This window comes from Pan troglodytes, chromosome 6 (assembly GCF_028858775.2).
Source record: "Pan troglodytes isolate AG18354 chromosome 6, NHGRI_mPanTro3-v2.0_pri, whole genome shotgun sequence".
Lineage (NCBI taxonomy): Eukaryota > Metazoa > Chordata > Mammalia > Primates > Hominidae > Pan > Pan troglodytes.
This window is the reverse complement of record NC_072404.2, coordinates 13,113,640-13,132,806: the sequence shown is the minus strand read 5'-3', so window position 1 is coordinate 13,132,806 and position 19,167 is coordinate 13,113,640. Positions and strand designations below refer to the sequence as shown.

Here is a 19,167-nt window from a genome sequence, read left to right as displayed (position 1 = left end):
TTTTCTCCCAACTTGCTTGCGTGTTTACAGCAAGCTTAAGTGTATAGCTAAATTTTACCCAATGGAAATTATGGGGATCGCAATATGCAATTTAAGTAAGTAACTCTTTAGTTACTTTGACCCAACTAAAATACTAAAGCAGAAAAAAAAGGGGTGAACCAAGTTGCAGACCTCTTCCTGCAAGCAATGTAGTGAGGTAGAAAATGGGATCAATGTACTTGTGTTCCCTCAAGATACATCTCCCTTCTCCATCCAAACTGTTGAACTAAATGAAGAGTGAGGTCCTTGAGGAAGCTTTTTCCCGTTTTGTTAATGGGGGAGGCTAATATTCCTAAAAGATAGCTCTAAAATGTTGTCAGAACAGTCAAGAGTTAACAGCAATTGTCCATGGCTCTAGAAGCCTGATTGTTACTTGTCAAATTGCTTCCGGTGTTCTTTCCCACATGAAAGAGGGGGGTGACTGACTGGCTATTAGGGCAATAGGGGATTTGATGTCTGTTTTACCACACCCCAGCCTCCTGGGTGTGATTTTGCTTTATGTTAAAGCTGACAAAATGAATCAAATGTTTGCTGACCTTGTGTACATAGAATAGCTTGGGTTGGATCTTGAGAGAAATTACCTGTTGGAGAGGTGAAAGAGAAAGTTACCATGAACACTCCTGATTTTATTTTATTTTTTATTTTATTTTTTTTTGAGACGGAGTCTCGCTCTGTCGCCCAGGCTGGAGCACAGTCGCGCGATCTAGGCTCACTGCAAGCTCCGCCTCCCAGGTTCGCGGCATTCTCCTCCTCCGCGCCCGGCTAATTTTTTTTTTTTTTTTTTGGTATTCTTAGTAGAGACGGGGTTTCACCGTGTTAGCCAGGATGGTCTTGATATCCTGACCTCGTGAGCCGCCCACCTCGGCCTCGCAAAGTGCTGGGATTACACCCGTGAGCCACCACGCCGGGCCAAACACTCCTGATTTTAATACATCATGCCATAGGATGAAGTTAATTTTTAGCTCCGTTGAGAGGAAACAACTACCATCCTGCCGCATAGTAGAGAGTCTGGAGAAAAAGTGTCAGTTGAAACCTCTACTTTCTTTAATTTCATTAAAAAATTAATCTCATTGATGCCATCAACTGTGCTTCTGGATAAAGTCGCTGGTTCACATTTTCAGTTTCAATTTCCCTTGCTTCTCTTGCTTCAGTTTCAGTAGCAACAGGAAGTTTGGGTAATTCTATATCATTTAAATGTGAAGAGGAAGAAAGAAAACCCTTTATAAACACATCCTGATGAGTGAGTGTCAGAAAATTCTATGCAGAGACGTGGAGTAAATTCAGAAAATATTCTCTAAGTTTAGGATTTGTAGACTATTGAATTATAAATTTATACTGATTAATACATAGCAAAGGTTACATTAATATATTAAATCATGAATTTATATTATCTTGAGGTGATTGACCCTATGAGGCCACTTATAAATTGATTTTATGAGCACATAACACTTTATCTCTTTCCACCCTCTAAGTCTGTATATTATTAAAATACAGAAGACTAGACTTGATGTGTTTCGAAACTTCAGGCGCAGGTTAAGTTCCACCACTCAGTTCTGCTTCACTTGTTCTCACTCTGAGTCACTCAACCTCTGAACACGTTTTTCATTTGGTCAACTTATTTGAGCATTTGTCCAAGTAGCCTGAGTGGGTCTAAGTATAAGACATGAAATAAAGAGCTTGACATGGCAGAGACTGTCAGACTTTCAGAGAGAAAAAACAGTTTACTTAAGAATCTCAGAAATAGCTGGTCATGTCTAAGTTAGGGTCCCTAAGAAAATACAGGTGATTTCACTTGGTATTTCCCCCATTCCTTTCTCCCTTCCATTTCCGAAATTTGGTATTTTGAAAAGGATGAAGATCGATTTGGAAGTAGCTTACTTTAAAAAGGAACATAGTAACAGGAAATTGTAAAGTAACATTCTGTTAGGTTTCAAGGCTGATTTGTTTAACAAGCTGACCACAGCCCTAAGACATGCTTGAAACCCTTAGTGCAGGGAGACAAAATAGGAACAGGGCTGAGCCTGATGCGGCCTCATTTGGGTTTGGTTGTTGCTGCCCCACTTGTAAAAACAATACAGACTGCGAAATAGACAGTCGTCCCTCAGTATCCTTGGGGTACTGGTTCCAGGACCCCCTCTGATACCAAAACCCATGGATGTTTAAATCTCTTATATAAAATGGTATTGTATTTGCATATAACCTATGCTTATCCTCTTGCATACTTTAAATCATCTCTATAATACCTAATACGAATGCTATGGAAATAACAGTTATACTGTATTGTTTATATTTTTGTCATATTATTTTTTATTGAATATTTTTGATCCACGATTGGCTGAATTCATGGATGTGGAACCCACAGATATGAAGGGCCTGATTGTACTAACTGATACCAGATCATTAGGCAATTCTCTTACTGGGGCTGCAGATCCAAAATCCAGACCACGTTTCTCTGAGTAAAGGTGTAATTTCCTCGGAAAAGACTAGATGTTTTCACTGCCAGTTTCCCAGGGGAGAGGTTGGTTCAGCAGGAATTTTGGGAGGAGGGTGTCCAATTGTGTTAGGGTGAACACAATTGGAAACAAGACAGATTTGATCTCTGATAACAGTGCCTGGCAACTATTAGGATCGTTCCTAGAATCTATTTGCAAATGGTGGGAAAAGGCAGGGACCAAATATGTGAGTTCTATCTAGCAGTATAATGGGTCCAAGAAAAACAGAAAGAATGAATAAGATCTAGTATTTGATAGCACAATAGGGTGACTATAGTCAATAATTTAATTGTATATTTAAAAATAACTAAAAGAATATAATTGGATTGTTTGTAACACAAAGGATAAATATTTGAGGGGATGGATACTCCATTTTCTATGATGTGATTATTACTTATTGCATGGCTGTATCAAAGTGTCTCATGTACCCTATAAATACGTACACCTACTATGTACCCACAAAAAAATTTGTTAAAGTACATAGCTCAGGTTGTTCAGGGAAGATAAGAAATTGCATTTAGTACAAAGACCACTAACCTGGGAGTCAGGAAAATTGAGTTCTGTTGCCACTTCTGGCATTATTTGTGTCATTTTTCTAAACTTTAACATCTCTAGATCTGTTTCTGAATCTTTCAAACGAGGTGTTAGAACATCTGTAAGCTCTAGAAATCAGTAGTCCTACATTTTTATGTGGGAAAGGGCTCAGTGTCTTCTATTTCCATGAATAAGAGAATAAGACTTAAGCCAGAACAGATCTAAGAAAGATATGGAAATAATCTGACACAAGGCTTTGAGAATAAATAGTAACTTCTGAGTACTCTTCACCCTTGCAGTAGAAGGAGAGAAGGATGCTAAGACGGGTCCACATGAGGCTGCTGGTCCTTTGTATGGGTCAACTATTTACCACTCTTTAAGATGGATACCTCCTTCATCTACCCTCATTATGAACTAGTTCAGCAGTCTTTATACCCTTGATTGAAGAAAGTAATTTCTTATGGCAAGATAAAAAGAATCCAAATCAGCTGTGAGATCTTTCCAGCTCATGTGTGTACCTGCTTACCTCTACTGCTGCTTAAGAATGTCTGTGGACATTCTTCACCACTGGTTGTAAAAACCCTAGGGAGCCAGGGCCAACAGCTTTTTTTCCCACTTTACTTCTCTAAACTATGACAGTATAAACATGATTTTTTAAAAGTTCAAAAAGGAAAACAGTGAATTATTGAATTTCTTTCCAATCCTAGTACCCTTCCCCAAAGGTACTGCCAACAGTTTTTATATATTCATACATTTATAAGTTAAATCATATTTTTCCTTATTTGACATCGTATCTATGTTTGGTCTTAATTCTGTCATCTATTTTAAATTCCCCCTTTAGCTCTCTTATATGGCCTGTGTTATCTTTAATTTTGTGTTTTCATTTTAATAGTTATCAGGCTTACAGTTTTCGTGATTACCTTCATAACTATTCAGAATATTACATTCCTATTTCTTGATACATTATCAATTTTACAAAATTTCTATTCTGAAAAGTAAAACCAATTAGGGCATGTATATATTACCTCTTGTCTTTGATATTCTGTTTTCTAACTTGTTAATCATCTTTTCTATATCAAGATTTATAACATTTCAATATGCTTCTATAGCCTTATTTAAATAATTCTATAGCTACATAGTTAAATAATTAACCACCACCAGTCCTGTTCTCAATGTTTGTCCATTTATCTCTTTAGATGGGCTTCATCATCTAGATTTTTCAAGAAGTGTCCACCCTGACTCTTTCAATTTACCCTTCCATTTGAAATCACTTGGCTTCTTCCTCCCCCAAGAATCTGGTAGACTTTGCTCCACTCTGCTTTAGCACTGAATGTTGCTACAGAGAAGCCTAAGTCCAGTCCGTTCTTCCTCTCTACATCTCCCCCTCCCAAAGAAATCACTCAATTTTGTTGATGCTAAGATGACATTCCCCTCTCCCTGCCCCCAGGACAATTTGCAGATTTTGGCCAGATCAAGAGCAACTGTATTTTTTTTTAATTATAATGTTAAAATTAGCATTTGTTACACGATCTCACTTTAATAAAACCATTTCTATCTATTTAGCTTACTATCCAATTTATATTTATGCATTAATTGGAATTACTTTGGGGGGTGGTGGGGTTTGGGGTCCTTTAAAAATTTTCATCTTTGAAATGGTCATCTGCAATGAATGTTTAAGTTTTTTTTAAAATAATGGAGCTTATCACTTTTTCAATGGAAAGATGACTTATCTAGTAAAAGTTGGTAGTAAATACACAAGATACAATGATGCGTACTTTTTTGTACGTTTTGAAGAAAAACTAACACAAAAGAAAAATGTTAAATGTTTAAAAAGAGGAAACAATTTCTCAAACACCTCCTCTTGATTCTGACAACTGGGGTGGGTTAATGGGCTTATGTCATAGAAATGGCATTTCCCCCCCTCCATATCAGGATACTTCATAAACTTTAACAAGAAGAATAAGCCAGAAGTTTTCTTAGCAATATGAATTAAGAGTATAAAAGCCATTGAATGATGTGGATGGAAGTTTTTACATGGTTATGGCTGCATATGGAAATGAAATGCTTTAAATGGCCCCTTTCGAGAAGAGTCTCTTGCTTCACACACTCCATTCTTTCTTCTATGTAACATCTGGTACTTTCAGTTCCCCTTTTGTGTAAAGTGCTGGAGGTTTAACAAAATACAGTAGTTCCCCCTTAACCACGGGGGGATACATACCAAGATCCCCAGTAGATGCCTGAAACAGTGGATAGTATAATCCATCCACCAGGATTGTAGTAAGAATTAAATGGGATAATGCAATGTAAAACAATTAGCACACTGCCTGAGAGTATAACTCTACTGCACACAACTACTTTTTTGGGTACTTTGCTTCTAATAGAAGGTGAGTTCCTTGACAGCAACAAATATAATTTGCCACTTTATCCCTATTATCTAGCTCAATACTTTTACTAGGCACTCAAATGTTGGTTAAATGATTTGGAGCTAAATTGTCTGGAGTTTAGGTAAGGAATAGCAATTTTTTAAAAAGGGAATACATGCTAGGTCAGGCTGTGGAAGGTCACATAATCTGAGGTTATATTCATTTTATTCAACAGGTCATAGTGACCATTTTTAAGATGTGAGAGAGGACTGCCTTAATACTGAACACTGAAATCTTTTATCTATAAAGATTAAGTTTTTCTCCCCACTGGTTTTCAGGTATTTAAGCACCCATATTTTCACTGAGTAGGTTCTAGAAGGAAACATTTCCTTAAGAAAGAGGAAACTGCAGGATAATGTGGGCATCGATTCTTTGAATGCTATCTCTTCTTTCTTTCAGCAACTTCTAGGCTGGTGAGAGGGAAATGAGGTTCACAAAAGATACACAATTTTTTAAAAAGTCTTAAACACATCCATTTTGATAGAAAATAGAGGCAGCCGGGCATGGTGGCTCATGCATATAATCCCAACACTCTGGGAGGCCAAACTGTTTAAAGACCAGCCTGGGCAACACAATATGACCCTGTCCCTACTTAAAAAAAAAAAAAGAATGGGGGCAATAAAAAGTCTTAAGAAACTAAAGACTTGCTGCTGCCAATTAGAAGAAAAAGAAAGGGTAAAAGAAAAAAACATGGAATGAGAGATGAGTAGGAGAAGGTTCCAAGAGCTATAAATTCAAAGGCCAAAAAAGAGAGAAATTCAGTCAGGCAAGTAGGTTTGTAAAAATTACTTTAAAAATCAGGAATTACATCTGTGGCCAATTATTCTAAACACATAGTTACCTTCACTTCATCAAATAAACCGCTTATTATATAAACCTAATCAACATGAAAATGCAGTGGTTTTAATACTTCAATTACATTAAAAATCCAGTTATTAAAATATAATCATAACCATCCTTTTTCTTTGTCTCTGACTTCTACACACCCACACTCACCTACCCACACCCCACCAAAAAGTATAAAAACAAGACAGTCATGTGTAGAACTAAAGGAAAAGCTGAATATTACTTCTCTTCCAAACCTATGTTCTGGATTTTATCACCACCTTTCCACAATCTAACAATTAGACAAGAAAATTAATAAGAATGAACTGTTAAGAGGTATAGAAGGGGAGACAATGCAGTTTAGGTAGTTCTATGAAAAAAAATTGAAGCTTATGAAAGTCAAAAACTGATTAGTTGTAAAAATGAAGACACTGTACCCAAATTAGTTCTATGATAGCACATCATTCAGCAGTTCTAGAAATGAAGTACTGTTAATCTTTCACTCGGCATTCATTAGAAAAGCCAAAGAGCCTAAGTTCTAGGATTGAATCTCATTTTTTAAAATATGAGTATTTTGTTATTTCATAGTAAGCTGTTGTATTAACCTGCACTATACAGGGGCAATATATAAGAAAGTATATAATGCCCTGGACAAATTTTCAGTCCTGGAGAAAAGCAATATTGATAATAATACAAGAAACACTAGCACATTTTGTAGAAGAAATGCAACACAGAGACAGTTTTAAGTTCTAGGCAGCAATACAAAATGCGTTAATTAGTAATAAACTCATGGCAAAACAAAATTCACTTCTGTTTTACTAATACAGATGTATCTGGAGAATGCCAATGTTGCTGAACTTATTCAACTTTAGTAGTTAAATGTTAGTTCATTCTTAACCACTAAAAAAATTTCCCTTGAACAATCCGTATTGTCAGCATTATTAGACTTTAAGACGACCACTATGTTGAGCTCTGTAGAGTACTTCCCTTTAACAAGGAGATAAATTCAGCAAGAATCTTCTTGTATCCTTTCCAGTACTATGAAGTCATACCTTTGGAAAACTTAAAATAGGTTTAATTGTATATATTTAGGTAAATATATCTACTTTCCAATGACTTAACAATTATCAGTACAGCTAGTTGGAAAATATTTAGCTGTCTGAATATGTTAAATTATACAACTCTACTACTAAAGTAGTATGAAGTGGTATTTATCTCCTCAGCTTTTCTAAAGCTGTCTAATCCAAATAACAGTGTGTATGCATGCTTGCGTGTGCACACACACATGCTAATAACATACTGGGTAGCAGATTACTGAAAAATCAAGACATATAGGCTAGACTCAAGGGCCTTATGGAATTTGTAACTGTTTGCCTAGAAAGAGATAAAATACTAGGTCTATTTTTATTCATATTCTGAAACTCCCAGACAAATCTATCAATACACCTGAGCTCTGGATGAAGTATGCCTAAAAACACAAAGTTTTTTAGCCTATAGTTTACATTTCAGTAAGTCTTCACTTATACCTACAGCATGATTAAGCAAGGGTGGAAAGTTTTTTTTTTTTAACACATAGTTGGAGCAAATAATTTCATAGATAAAAGTAACTTCTGAAGTATATAAAATGTCTGTTATTCAACATTCAAGTCTCTGCTCAAATGTTACTTCCTAGTCTTCCTTAATACCCCATCCAGAAAATTGTTCTGATAATATTTTTATTTTCCTAATACCACTCTATGAAATACTTGGTTTATTCATCTACTAGCTTATTTTCTAACTCTAGAATTAAGACATCCTGTATGTCTTGCTCACCACTGTATTTCTAGCAGATGCCTGGCATAAGTATTTGTTGAATAAACTAATTTCTCAGTGTATGAGATAGATCAAAATATACCAAGGAGCACAGAAGCAATCTCTCTCTAAATATATGAGATTCTCTCCCCTCCTCCACCCCCACCCATCTAGACACACTTACCTAGACTACAGTGTTTCTAATTTTTTTACAGTATATTATTCTCAGTCAGAGGTGGAATATTTTGTTGCTTTAAAGTAAATAATACATATATTGCAGTAAAACTTATGAAAGCCAATTCAAACTAAATAGCTTTGATGGGAAAACAATTTTAAACTTTTGGAAAAATAACCCCAAACTACCCATAAAAGACGACATTTATCTCACAACTTTTATATTGGTTAAAAATAATCAGATGAAACAACTTTGAACATGGCAATTTATTTTATGCATTATTTAAATCCGCTGTTTAAAAATGTTCAAAAGGCACTTCAAGAAACATTTAAAAATACATTTTTCTGACTTAATGGTGATCACTTAAAAATAAGCAAGTCACCAGACATTTTTAAACCATTCATAACACCATTACCTTAAATAATTTTTAAATTCCAAAACACGAACATTCACTATGTAGTACAACACACTGCTTAGCAGTAAGATTAGTTTCCCTCTAATAATATACTTCATGTAGATTATTAATTTGCAGGGCCCTGCAAAGTTATTAAAACTTAATATAAACTGAAAACTAGAGAGGTAAGGGAGTTGAAATAGAGCAAAATTCAACTCTAAAATTTTAATGTTGGTTTCTCTAAAGAGAATTTGTAAAATTCCTTATTCTAGCCTGTATTAAAGTTTTTATTTGAAATCTTATATATAAACACATTTTTAAAAAATCAACAGAGGTTACATTAACATTTAGCATAAAATCTACCACAGGTTGCCTCCCAGATTGCTTCACTATGTTTCTGTCAGGCCTACTATAAAGTAGAAAAATAAAATGAGTTTTGTTTTTTGTTGTCGTTTTTGAGAAAAGGGTGAGTGGAAGAACCCAAATAAGTTTACTTCCTTTAATAATTGTAGACATAGAATTAATTTAAAATTATAGATTTTTAAGTAGGGCAAGTATCTCGAGAGCCAGCAGGCATTATTCTTAGACTTTTACTTTCAATTTCATAGGGAACCCTAGTTAGTAGGTTTAAAATTATCAATTAAGTAATAAAAATTCTAATCACTATTAACAGCCAAATTAACCTTGTGAAGGCAGCATTTAAGAGTAACTAGAAAATGGAAGTTAGTAATAAAGCAAACAAAGAAGGGCAATAAACACCAGGCAGAAACTGTCAAAGAATTATAGTCTAATGAACTGAAAATTGAAACGGCAAATAAAATGCTAGATGTAATTTAATCAAGGGATTCTTTCAAGTACAGTGCATCAACCTGGTAGTAACTATAGTTTGACAGTCTCAAAGAAGTGAAAAATTAATATTCAAGAAAATTGTGAAAATAACCAGTTAGCAAATTTACTGCTCAAATCCAATTCCATATTCAAAAAATATTAAGAGCTGATCAATGATTTATTTTCATACCTCATTACAGTAAGAAAAAGCCCTCTGAAATTTATATTTGAAAGCAAACTGGGACAAAAATCTGCTTTATGAACTTCCCACTAGAAAATACAAGCATACCATTATTAGAGAACATAAGACATCAAAAGCCTTATGTTTTAAAACCATACTGAAATCATTTACCAAATAACAAAGATCTTAATCTAAAAGATAGTGAATACATCATCATCATGAAATCTGGTTTTATGTGCTCTATGAAGTACTTGGAGAATTGCTTTTTTATTTTTCTTTTGCTTTATTAGGTCACACAAAACAGAATGAATTAGCAGAAAAATGTATGTTATAAAACAGCATTTACTACTTCAATTTAATTTTTTTTACTAACAATTGTGGGCCTTTTTGATGACACTTGTGTATGTTTTTAATAAATTATGTACTTATTAGTACTTAATGAACCCTTCCTGCCTCCATATAAAATTACTAAACTTGGAGAATTACAGATTTTATTGTGGGCCCTGATGTTAGTCACTTTGGAGAAGCTAAAAATTTGGCCAAAATGAATGATCCAGTGATCCTTTAAGTTATCTTTATTTTATATTTAATATAGTGTGATCCTGGACTACACTGATTTAAAACATGCTTTTTGAAAAATGTCTTAGTAATAGGGCAGTAATCTTCAGTGTGTTTCAAACACTACTTGCACCAAAATCATGTAGGTTGTTGGGTATTGGTTCTCAAACTAGGATAAGAAAGACACCTGCAGAGTTTGCTTAAACACAACTGCTAGCCCCTCCTGCCCCTGCCCCTGCCCCTAGAGTATCTAATTTAGTAGATCTGAGATGAGGCCCTGAGAGAGGCTGCATTTCCAACAAGTTCCCAGGTGACGTTAATGCTGTTTGTTGGGACCACACTTTTGACAGTCACTGCCCTAGGGTATCTGGTAAGAATGCATACTCTTGGGCCCCATGCTTAAATTTGAATTTCTGAGATTGGGGTCTTCAGATCTGCATTTAACAACATCCTGGGCAAGTGTGAGAACCACAGTTTAAGAATCACTGTGACAATTTGGCTGGGTTAATTTGACTATTACTGGCCAATGCATCAGACGTCATATATCATATACATAAAAATGGAAATAATGCTACATGAATAGCCCCAAGCCTGATACGGTTCAAATGAACACACAGGGTTTTGAATATAAATCCTACCTCTGTTACTTACTAGCTTTGTGACAGTGACAAAGTTACTTTAATTCTCTGAGCCTCAGTTTCCTTATCTATAATAGGGGTATAACACCCAAATTTTGAGGATTAACACTATTATACACAGATTATCTAAGCACAGTACCTAGCATACAGTTGGCATTGGATAAATACTAGCTATTACTTATTTCCTTCAGTATCTGGTCAAAGCAAATTTTTCATTCACTTAAATGCAGTACTTACACTCCAAGGTAACAGAATAATAATACAATCTTCTATTTATTGCTCCCTATCAATGTTCTAAAAACCTTACATTTATTTAATCCTCATAAAAATCCTGTGAGGTAGGTAGTATTATCATCCCTAATTAAAAGATGAGGAAATTGAGACACAGAGAGATTAAAATTGCTCAAGGTTACAAAAACAGTAAGTGTTAGAGCAAGAATTTAAACCCAAGCAAGTCTGACTCTAGAGCCCAGGATTCATCACAATATTCATTTCCTATGAGCAAATCTTAAGGTTTTTGGATATCTATAGTAAACCATTTATACTTCTAGTCAAGTAACACATATGAAAATTCATGTCCACACCATGGTGAAGAGTTGTTCAAACAATAAAATGAATGCCTTGAAATTTTGGCAGATGATACTACCATGATAATAGGTAAAAATTGGTGCATGTTTTCACTACGTGGACAGAGTAGTCCATGGTTAACCAATGAAATGAACATCCTCTCAAATATACCATTCAAAGAGGTCATGATTTTGACACGTTTTGGCACAATAAATAGAAATTACTTAGCCGGGTGCTGTGACTCACGCTCGTAATCCCAGCAGTTTGGGATGCCAAGGCGGGTGGATCACCTGAGGTCAGGAGTTCAAGACCAGCCTGGCCAACACGGCAAAACCCTGTCTCTACTAAAAATATGAAAACTGGTGGGGCGTGGCAGCGCGTGCCTGTAATCCCCGCTACTCGGGAGGCTGAGGCAGGAGAATCGCACCACTGCAGTCCAGCCTGGGAGACTGAGTGAGACAGTCTCCGAAAAAAGAAATTACTTAGCTAAATAGCAGAGTCAGTGGCATGACTGCCATGTAAAATTGGCATAATGATAAACATAAGGGAAATGTAAATACTTTGTACCATAAAAATAATCTCATAGAAAGTCCGTAAAATATTCTGCTATGACACTCAGTACTGCTAAAGATAATAAAAATAAAAAATTTCTTTCCTTTCAGAAACTCTTTAAACAGAGTCACTAAAAATAGAATGAAACATTTGTGAATGTTTTTGATGACAGTCTTGACTAGGTATTCTGCGTTGTTAGAATTATCCATTAGCAAAACAATTATCCCAAAATAGCATCAACCTTCAGACTGTTATTTATAAATTAAGTATCTACTCTTTCAAGATATAACATTTTTGTTTAAGCACTCTGCATTTTCTATTGTTTTTAATTCTCATCAAAATCTTGCATTCTAAATAATCTTGCCACTGTAACTAATAGCCACCTCAGATCCTATAAACTAATTTTAAAACTCTGCTTTAAACAAGTTATGAAAGGCACAAACAAGTTCTCATCCCAACAGGATGAGAATGAAATAAACCATAACTATGTAGTTGGAAAGAGTTTAAAATATCAATTTAAAATGTCACTTAGTAATTCCTGAGAGTGGCACTGTTATAAGAAAAGCATCCTGAAACAGCATTAAATTTATTATTAGTTACCCATAATGAACAACGGGCAAATTTGGGAACAAATATGTAAAATACATGTTTACAGAATGCTATGAACGGTTTGAGTAAATTAATGTTAATAGTGGAGAATGGTATTCAAGAGTGGCTAAACACATTTAGAAAAGAGACAACAGAGATTGCGTAAAAGATTACTAATTAGAATCAAGTATATAATATAGTCAAGGCCCATGATAATTTTAAAGTGTGGTTTTATTAATGCACTTCAGGGTAAGTGCCAGTCTTATTTTAGCTTCTTCTGGAAGAAATACTACCAATTATAAATAATCACAGCAACATTTTCATTAGACAAAAACTGTGTGTGTGTGTGGTAGGGGGGTATCATTTATAGCATACTGCAAATATAAACTCAATTCTTGAGCTGTATTAACAACACTGAGCAACAATATTTCTTTCTAAAATTTTCTTTTCTTTAAGGCAGATCTGTTTATCACTAACATGGTGCAGTGTAGTTTTAGTAAATTTACTATTTTAGTTTCTCAGTGACAATAACACAGATGGTCAGAAAACAGGCAACAAAATCTCTTTTCTAGTTCCTCTACCTGGCCACCATTTAAAAAACACAAGTTCCTCATATATATAGATATATTTATATATTACTGTATCAAAACACATTTTAACACACTTCACAGCTCATTTAAAGCTTCAGTTTATAGTCATTCATGTGAAAGGTTTCTATAAGGAATGTTCACTTAGAATTCCTCACTGGGATGCCAGTGTTCTATGTCAGAAATGCAGAAGTCCTTTTTCAGTGCAATGCTAGACATATTACCTTTGTTCATTCATGATTTTCTTTCAAGGATTTCCTAACTTCACTTTTGTATCTTCATTTTTGTTTGCTTGACTAATTTCCTTTAGTATATGTTCAGGTAAGGTAGGTTGATATCTGTATAAATAACCATATGGACGAAGATGATAAACGAGGTATTCTAACTCATACATGGTTGTAGAATCAACATAGTGAAAAGAAACTGCAAGATCAGAACAGCAACCAGGACCCTAAAAAAGTAGTGGAAACAGGTATTGTTAATAAACAGCACATTGCTAGCATACAATATTTACATACTTACAAAGGACAAGCTAATTTTAAAAGAATACAAACATTAAAGATGGCAAGGTAAAGCAGAGGAACCTAATGTACTAGACCTGTGGAAGAAATCAATAGTTTACTTAGACATCCTAATGATTTAAAACCAATTGAAATTGGTGAAACCAAGTGAAACTGTGGAAAGTATTTTTAAATGAAACAATATTCTCTCACACTCTTTAGCGGATAAAATTACTGAGATTTCTTCAAATCAAAGGAGCAGCTATACAAGGAGAAATCTCCTTCTCCAACATCTGCTTTCTCTTCCTAATTTTCTCACTGTAATTTTTTGTGTGGCTCAGACTCGGAAACATACCTCTAGGGCATTCAATGACTACAAAGCCTTGCCCATTAGGTGTCTACAACCCAATACACTTCATCTATATATGTATCAACCCAAACAGTACAGTATTTGAGACAAAGCTCTCAACCTAGACTTGGGTTTGAACCCAAATTTTGTGGGCTAGTATACGACCTTGAGTAAGTTATTTAATCTCTATAAGCTTTAATTTCCACATCTGTAAAAGGTGGTTATTTAAAGGAGACAATGTGTGTAAAACGCTTGGCATTACCCTTTGCTTAAAATAAATGCTCAATAAATGTTAGCTATTATTGACTGAAAAATCATATCAGGTGGCCCTCAGGTAGGTCAGATTTAAACCTTTGTCCAGTTATGTAATTCTCATAAATTCCTAATAGGGTTGGTATGAGAACAAAGTTTAAAATAAAACAACAATAATACAACGAACAAGAAAGCAAGAAAATTAAGAAGACAGAAAAAGAGATGAATTAAGCAGTCAACCTAGAGTCAGAATTGGTATCTGGAGAATGTTGGTGTCATCCAGGTGACTCCAACAAAACTTCAGGCTCCATCTGACATCTTTGTAAAGAATGAGGGAGATAGTCTGGCAAGTTCCAAGAGAAGATTCATATTGATTGAATATTTAATAAATCTAATAATTTATGTTTGGAAGTATGTAGCTTACAGTGTGTAAAAATTATCAAACTGTCCACTGCGTTTTCTCTGCTGTTATCTCTAAACTTTCCTTTGAAACACACACTGGATATGTAGATTCTTAGACAACCTACTCTTGCATCTTTAGGAAATATCAGAATAAAAGCAAATAGGAAAAATAACCAGATAAGTCAACTTGTGATTATCTAAACTAGCTCTGTCCAACAGATATGTAAGCCATATAGTAGCCACATTAAAAATGTAAAAAAAAAAAAAAAAAAAAGTGAAATTAATTTCATTTTATTTAACTGAAAAAGTTCATCATACTGTTTTAACATGCAATAGTTCTGCAATGATTAATGAAACCTTTCTTGAAATTAGGTGTGTATTTTATTTACAGCATATCTCAATTTGGACTAGCCACATTTCAAGTGCTCAGTAACCACACATACTTAGTGGCTACTGTACTGTCCAGTGCATATTAAACTTAAGGACTAGACCAGTAATAGTTATAAATTGCTGACCTCTGGAAGCAATTTTTATATTCTGTAAAATAATATTTTTGATAAGATTTACTGCATTAATTATATTTGCTCTTATTTATTTATATTTTACTGGATGGCCAGGATTCTGTTAAGCATTTATGCAATAAAAGACAATAAAAGTAAAAAGCTATAATTATTAGAAAACAAGAGCTAGCAGACAATTATGGTTACCCAAAAAAACTCAAGAATCTCAAGTGAAGAATCATCAGAAATAGAGAATTCAGTTACAAAGCCAGATTTTAAAGATGCTTAAAAAGAAAATCAAACAAATAAGTTTTCATATATATCAGTAAAAAGTTAAGTCTTTAAAAGCCCAAGTAGAACAGTAACAAAAATATTGCATACCTATGGAAATAGTTTATAAAACTTGACCAAAGGACCTAAAAGGTGACTTACAAAAAATCCTGGGCAAAGATGTTATTGTCCCTAAATTAATGAGTTTGTATGCAAAGATAAAGAAATGAGTTGCCAAAACACTTAGAAAAAAAGAAGAGTTAATTTGCCCTTAGAATAGTAACTTAAAACTGCTGTAAAGCTACAAGGTTCAAAACAACATGGTGCTGGGCCAAAATCAAATGAGAACAATGGCATAGAACTGAAATCCCAGATTTAGATCCTACTATAAGTAAGGTTACAGTGTATGATAAAGGGGACATTTTAAATCAGTAACGAGTTAAAAAAATGGTAGTAGAATAATTAGTTAACAATTTAAAAAAATCAGGAGCTCTCTACCTCAATTATGTACTAATATGTTTCAGATAGAATAATGTAAATAAAACTGAATAAAATAGATCATATTTGACCATTTCTGACCTACAGAAAAGTCAATTTTTCATGTAGAGAGAGATACATATGTAAACAATTACACATATATTTTAAATCTACCATATTAAGACTCACTGCAACTTCTCTGGTGAAAAGTCTATTACTAAGAAGGTGGAGTGGGAAGGGAACTGCTTAAGAGTCAGTTCTGAACAAGAAATTTAGGAATGTAACTCTTTCATGAATTAGAATATCTTTTACCCTGACTTGCTAGATAAAAATTTTCTGTATTTTCAGTAATTAGTATATAGAAAAAAAAAGTATGTATAAGATTTAAACTCATTTAGGGGGAAGAAAACTTACTAAATGATAGATGGATAATAATAGAATTTTAGTTTCACGTTGGGTTTATGTAAGAATCTCCTGAGGGAGAACAGGCAATGTCAGATTGATGGGTCAATTTTGGTACTCTGAATTCTAATTCTGTTTTATGGTCTTCAACATAATTTGATAAATTTTTAGAGAAAGAACAAATTTGCCAATTATGATGTCCCTTTGCTACTACTGTATGTGTATCCAACATCAGATACTCTTAGTAAGATCTTATATGCATTTGGATGTATTTGCTACATGTTTATATTCTTGAATTTGGGTAAATTTTGTATGGAAAAGGATACAGAATTAAGAAAGGAAAAAAGATCAAGTCATCTTGGAATGGTCAGAATATATTAAGAAAAGTTTACATCAAAAAAGCATCCAAAGTAGTACTCTCACTAAAATAGAAAAACAGACTATCAAAAGTTTCCTTTTAAAGCTGATTACCTAAAGCTTGGGTCAGATGTTCTAGGCCAGGGTCTCTGAACCATGGTACTACTGACATTTTGGGCTAGAGTAATTCTTTGTTGTAGGAGGCTGTCCTGTGCATTTTAGGATGTTTAGCATTTAGTAGGTTTATAATGTAGTGGGTTTCTACCCATTAGATGCCAGTAGCAGCCTCCTAGCTGTAACAACCAAAAATGTCTCCAGACCTTGCCAAATGTCCTCTGGGGGCAAAATTGCCCTGGGTTGAGAATCACTGTTCCAGATGATGATTTGAAAGCATTGCCTTATGAAGATGACAGTAGTAGCATGAAGTGCATTATTTATACGTTAGGTCCACAGAAAAGAAGGCATAGAGAACTAGTGACTTGCCTAAAGGCATTATTAGTAACAGAATTGAGCCTAAAAGCTAGGTTCCATGATTCCTGGTCTCATTCAGTTATTCACTGAAGCAATGCTTATAATAGTGAACACAGCAGACATGTAATTAACATTGATAAATCTCAATGTTGTGTGAAAAGGGCAAGTTGTAGAAAGATATTTATTTAAAAATCTGAAAAAAATACTATAGCATTTTTTTCTTTAAATAACTGAAACAAACGTGGCAAAAGATTAATATTTGGTAAAGATAGGGGATAAGTACAATGTATATTCTGAAATATTTGTACTACTGGAATACTTCCTAAAATAATGCACTTTAGATAAAATTCTCAGGAATGTGAGCCAAGGCTTACTAAATGCTTACTGTGTGAAGGGCTATACTATGTTGTAATTACAACAACTAAATAAGACAGGTACATTATGTCCATCTTACAAATGAGGAAACTGAAGCTCAGATGTCATCCAAGGCTCCTGTCCATCCAAGGTTGTTCGGCTATTAAGTGAGAGAGCAGGATTTGACTCTAGGTCTTTCTGAACCTCCATTAAATCCTCCTGATGACTAGAAGGCTCTTTACCCAGATCTTCACACAACTTGCTCTCTAATAACACTCAGGTTTCTGCTCAAAAGTCACCTCTTTGAGAGGCCTTCTTAATCACCCAAACCAGAGGACTCCATCCCACTCTGGGTCACTCTCCATCCCCTTACTTGGCTTATTTTTCTTCAGGGCACTTACTACTAAAATCCTATTTTATATTTACAAGTCTGCCTGTTTACTGTATATGTCCTCATCCAGAATGTAAGGTTCACGAGAACTGGAAATTGGCTGTGATTTACTTCTACATTCTCAGTGCCTGGCATATAACAGCACCAATAGATATTTGCTAAGTGACTATTGCTGATTGCTGATGTCCCTGTTCTCATCTATTTTGTTATACTGCCACTCTATTTAAAAAGACTAAGAAAGAGTCCTTGTTATTGGTACTAAAGAAACATACACATATTAACACGTTTTTATCAACAAAATTCAGTCAGTCCAAGTATTGACATAGTAATAAAATTTCTAAACTTACCTCTACAGGAGGATAATAGTTGTAATTCCAGTACCAAAACGTTCTAGGTAGATAACCTTTAATTAAATGGTGTTCTGGCACAAAGGGATGAAAAGTTTCTTTTCCAATGGTATCTCTGGAATCTCCTGCTTCTACATTCATAATTTCCATGCATCTCCCCAGTGCTAAGTCTTCAATGGAGGAACTATGTGTACACTTGTCTGTTTTAAATGCGTCAACAAATCTTTTCAAGGCTTCTTTGCTTAGTACATATCCTGCTCCTCCACTCATGTAGCCCTGCTTTACATAAGGCTTAAATCTCCTCCCAAAGTAAATGGGTTCTTCAGGGTCGTATTTTGAAAGAAGCCACCTCAAATTGTCTAGTATGACATACGTGTCATCATCTGCTTTCAAAAACCAATCAGCATCTTCTAAATAATGTTCATGAACATACTGAAAAGCTTTAATTGTTTTCCAGTATAGTTGATCTCTGCCTTCTTTGGTTTTCAATCCCACAGCAGGGAAGTCTTTATTTTCTTCTGAACTCATAAACAACACTTTGTTACAACGCTGGGCCCAAGTAGCTTTGACGTGTTTGGCCTTTTTCTCTAGGTTTTGAGGGCCGGTCATAACCCAGCAAAGAATTCTAACTTTCTGATAGAGGTTTTCAGCAATGTCTGTGTTCTCATCTATTAAACAAAACATTTTAAAAAGTTATTTACATAGATGTAAAATCCAAATATTAATAAATTATACTGAAGAAAGCATTTTCCTAATTTCAAAGTCCCTATTTATCCCTCTATTAGTGATTTAGCCAAAGGAAAGCAAACTCATCCTAATGTGAACTGACACTCTGATTTATTGGTTTCATGTCAGTGCTATCCAGGACATCACTGGAGCTAGTAAGAGTTGACATTATAATCTAAATTCGTCTCAAACTGTAG

General features: G+C 34.5%; 1 protein-coding gene across 31 annotated transcripts in view; it reads right to left on the bottom strand.

Moving 5' to 3' along the window:
* C1GALT1 (core 1 synthase, glycoprotein-N-acetylgalactosamine 3-beta-galactosyltransferase 1) overlaps nucleotides 1–19,167 on the bottom strand; it is a 97,140-nt gene that overhangs the window by 19,456 nt on the left and 58,517 nt on the right. For 22 of the 31 annotated variants that reach the window (XM_054687374.2, XM_009452637.5, XM_063814031.1 and 19 more), the window contains 2 exons: nucleotides 18,245–18,912; nucleotides 12,799–13,623 (listed from right to left, as the gene is read on the bottom strand). In XM_054687374.2, the coding sequence (XP_054543349.2) occupies nucleotides 13,420–13,623; nucleotides 18,245–18,912 (872 nt within the window). In that variant the 3' untranslated portion in view covers nucleotides 12,799–13,419. Of the gene's footprint in view, nucleotides 1–660; nucleotides 1,221–12,798; nucleotides 13,624–18,244; nucleotides 18,913–19,167 lie in introns of those variants that run through there. The other 9 variants (XM_063814052.1, XM_063814051.1, XM_063814054.1 and 6 more) reach the window with 4 other exon arrangements.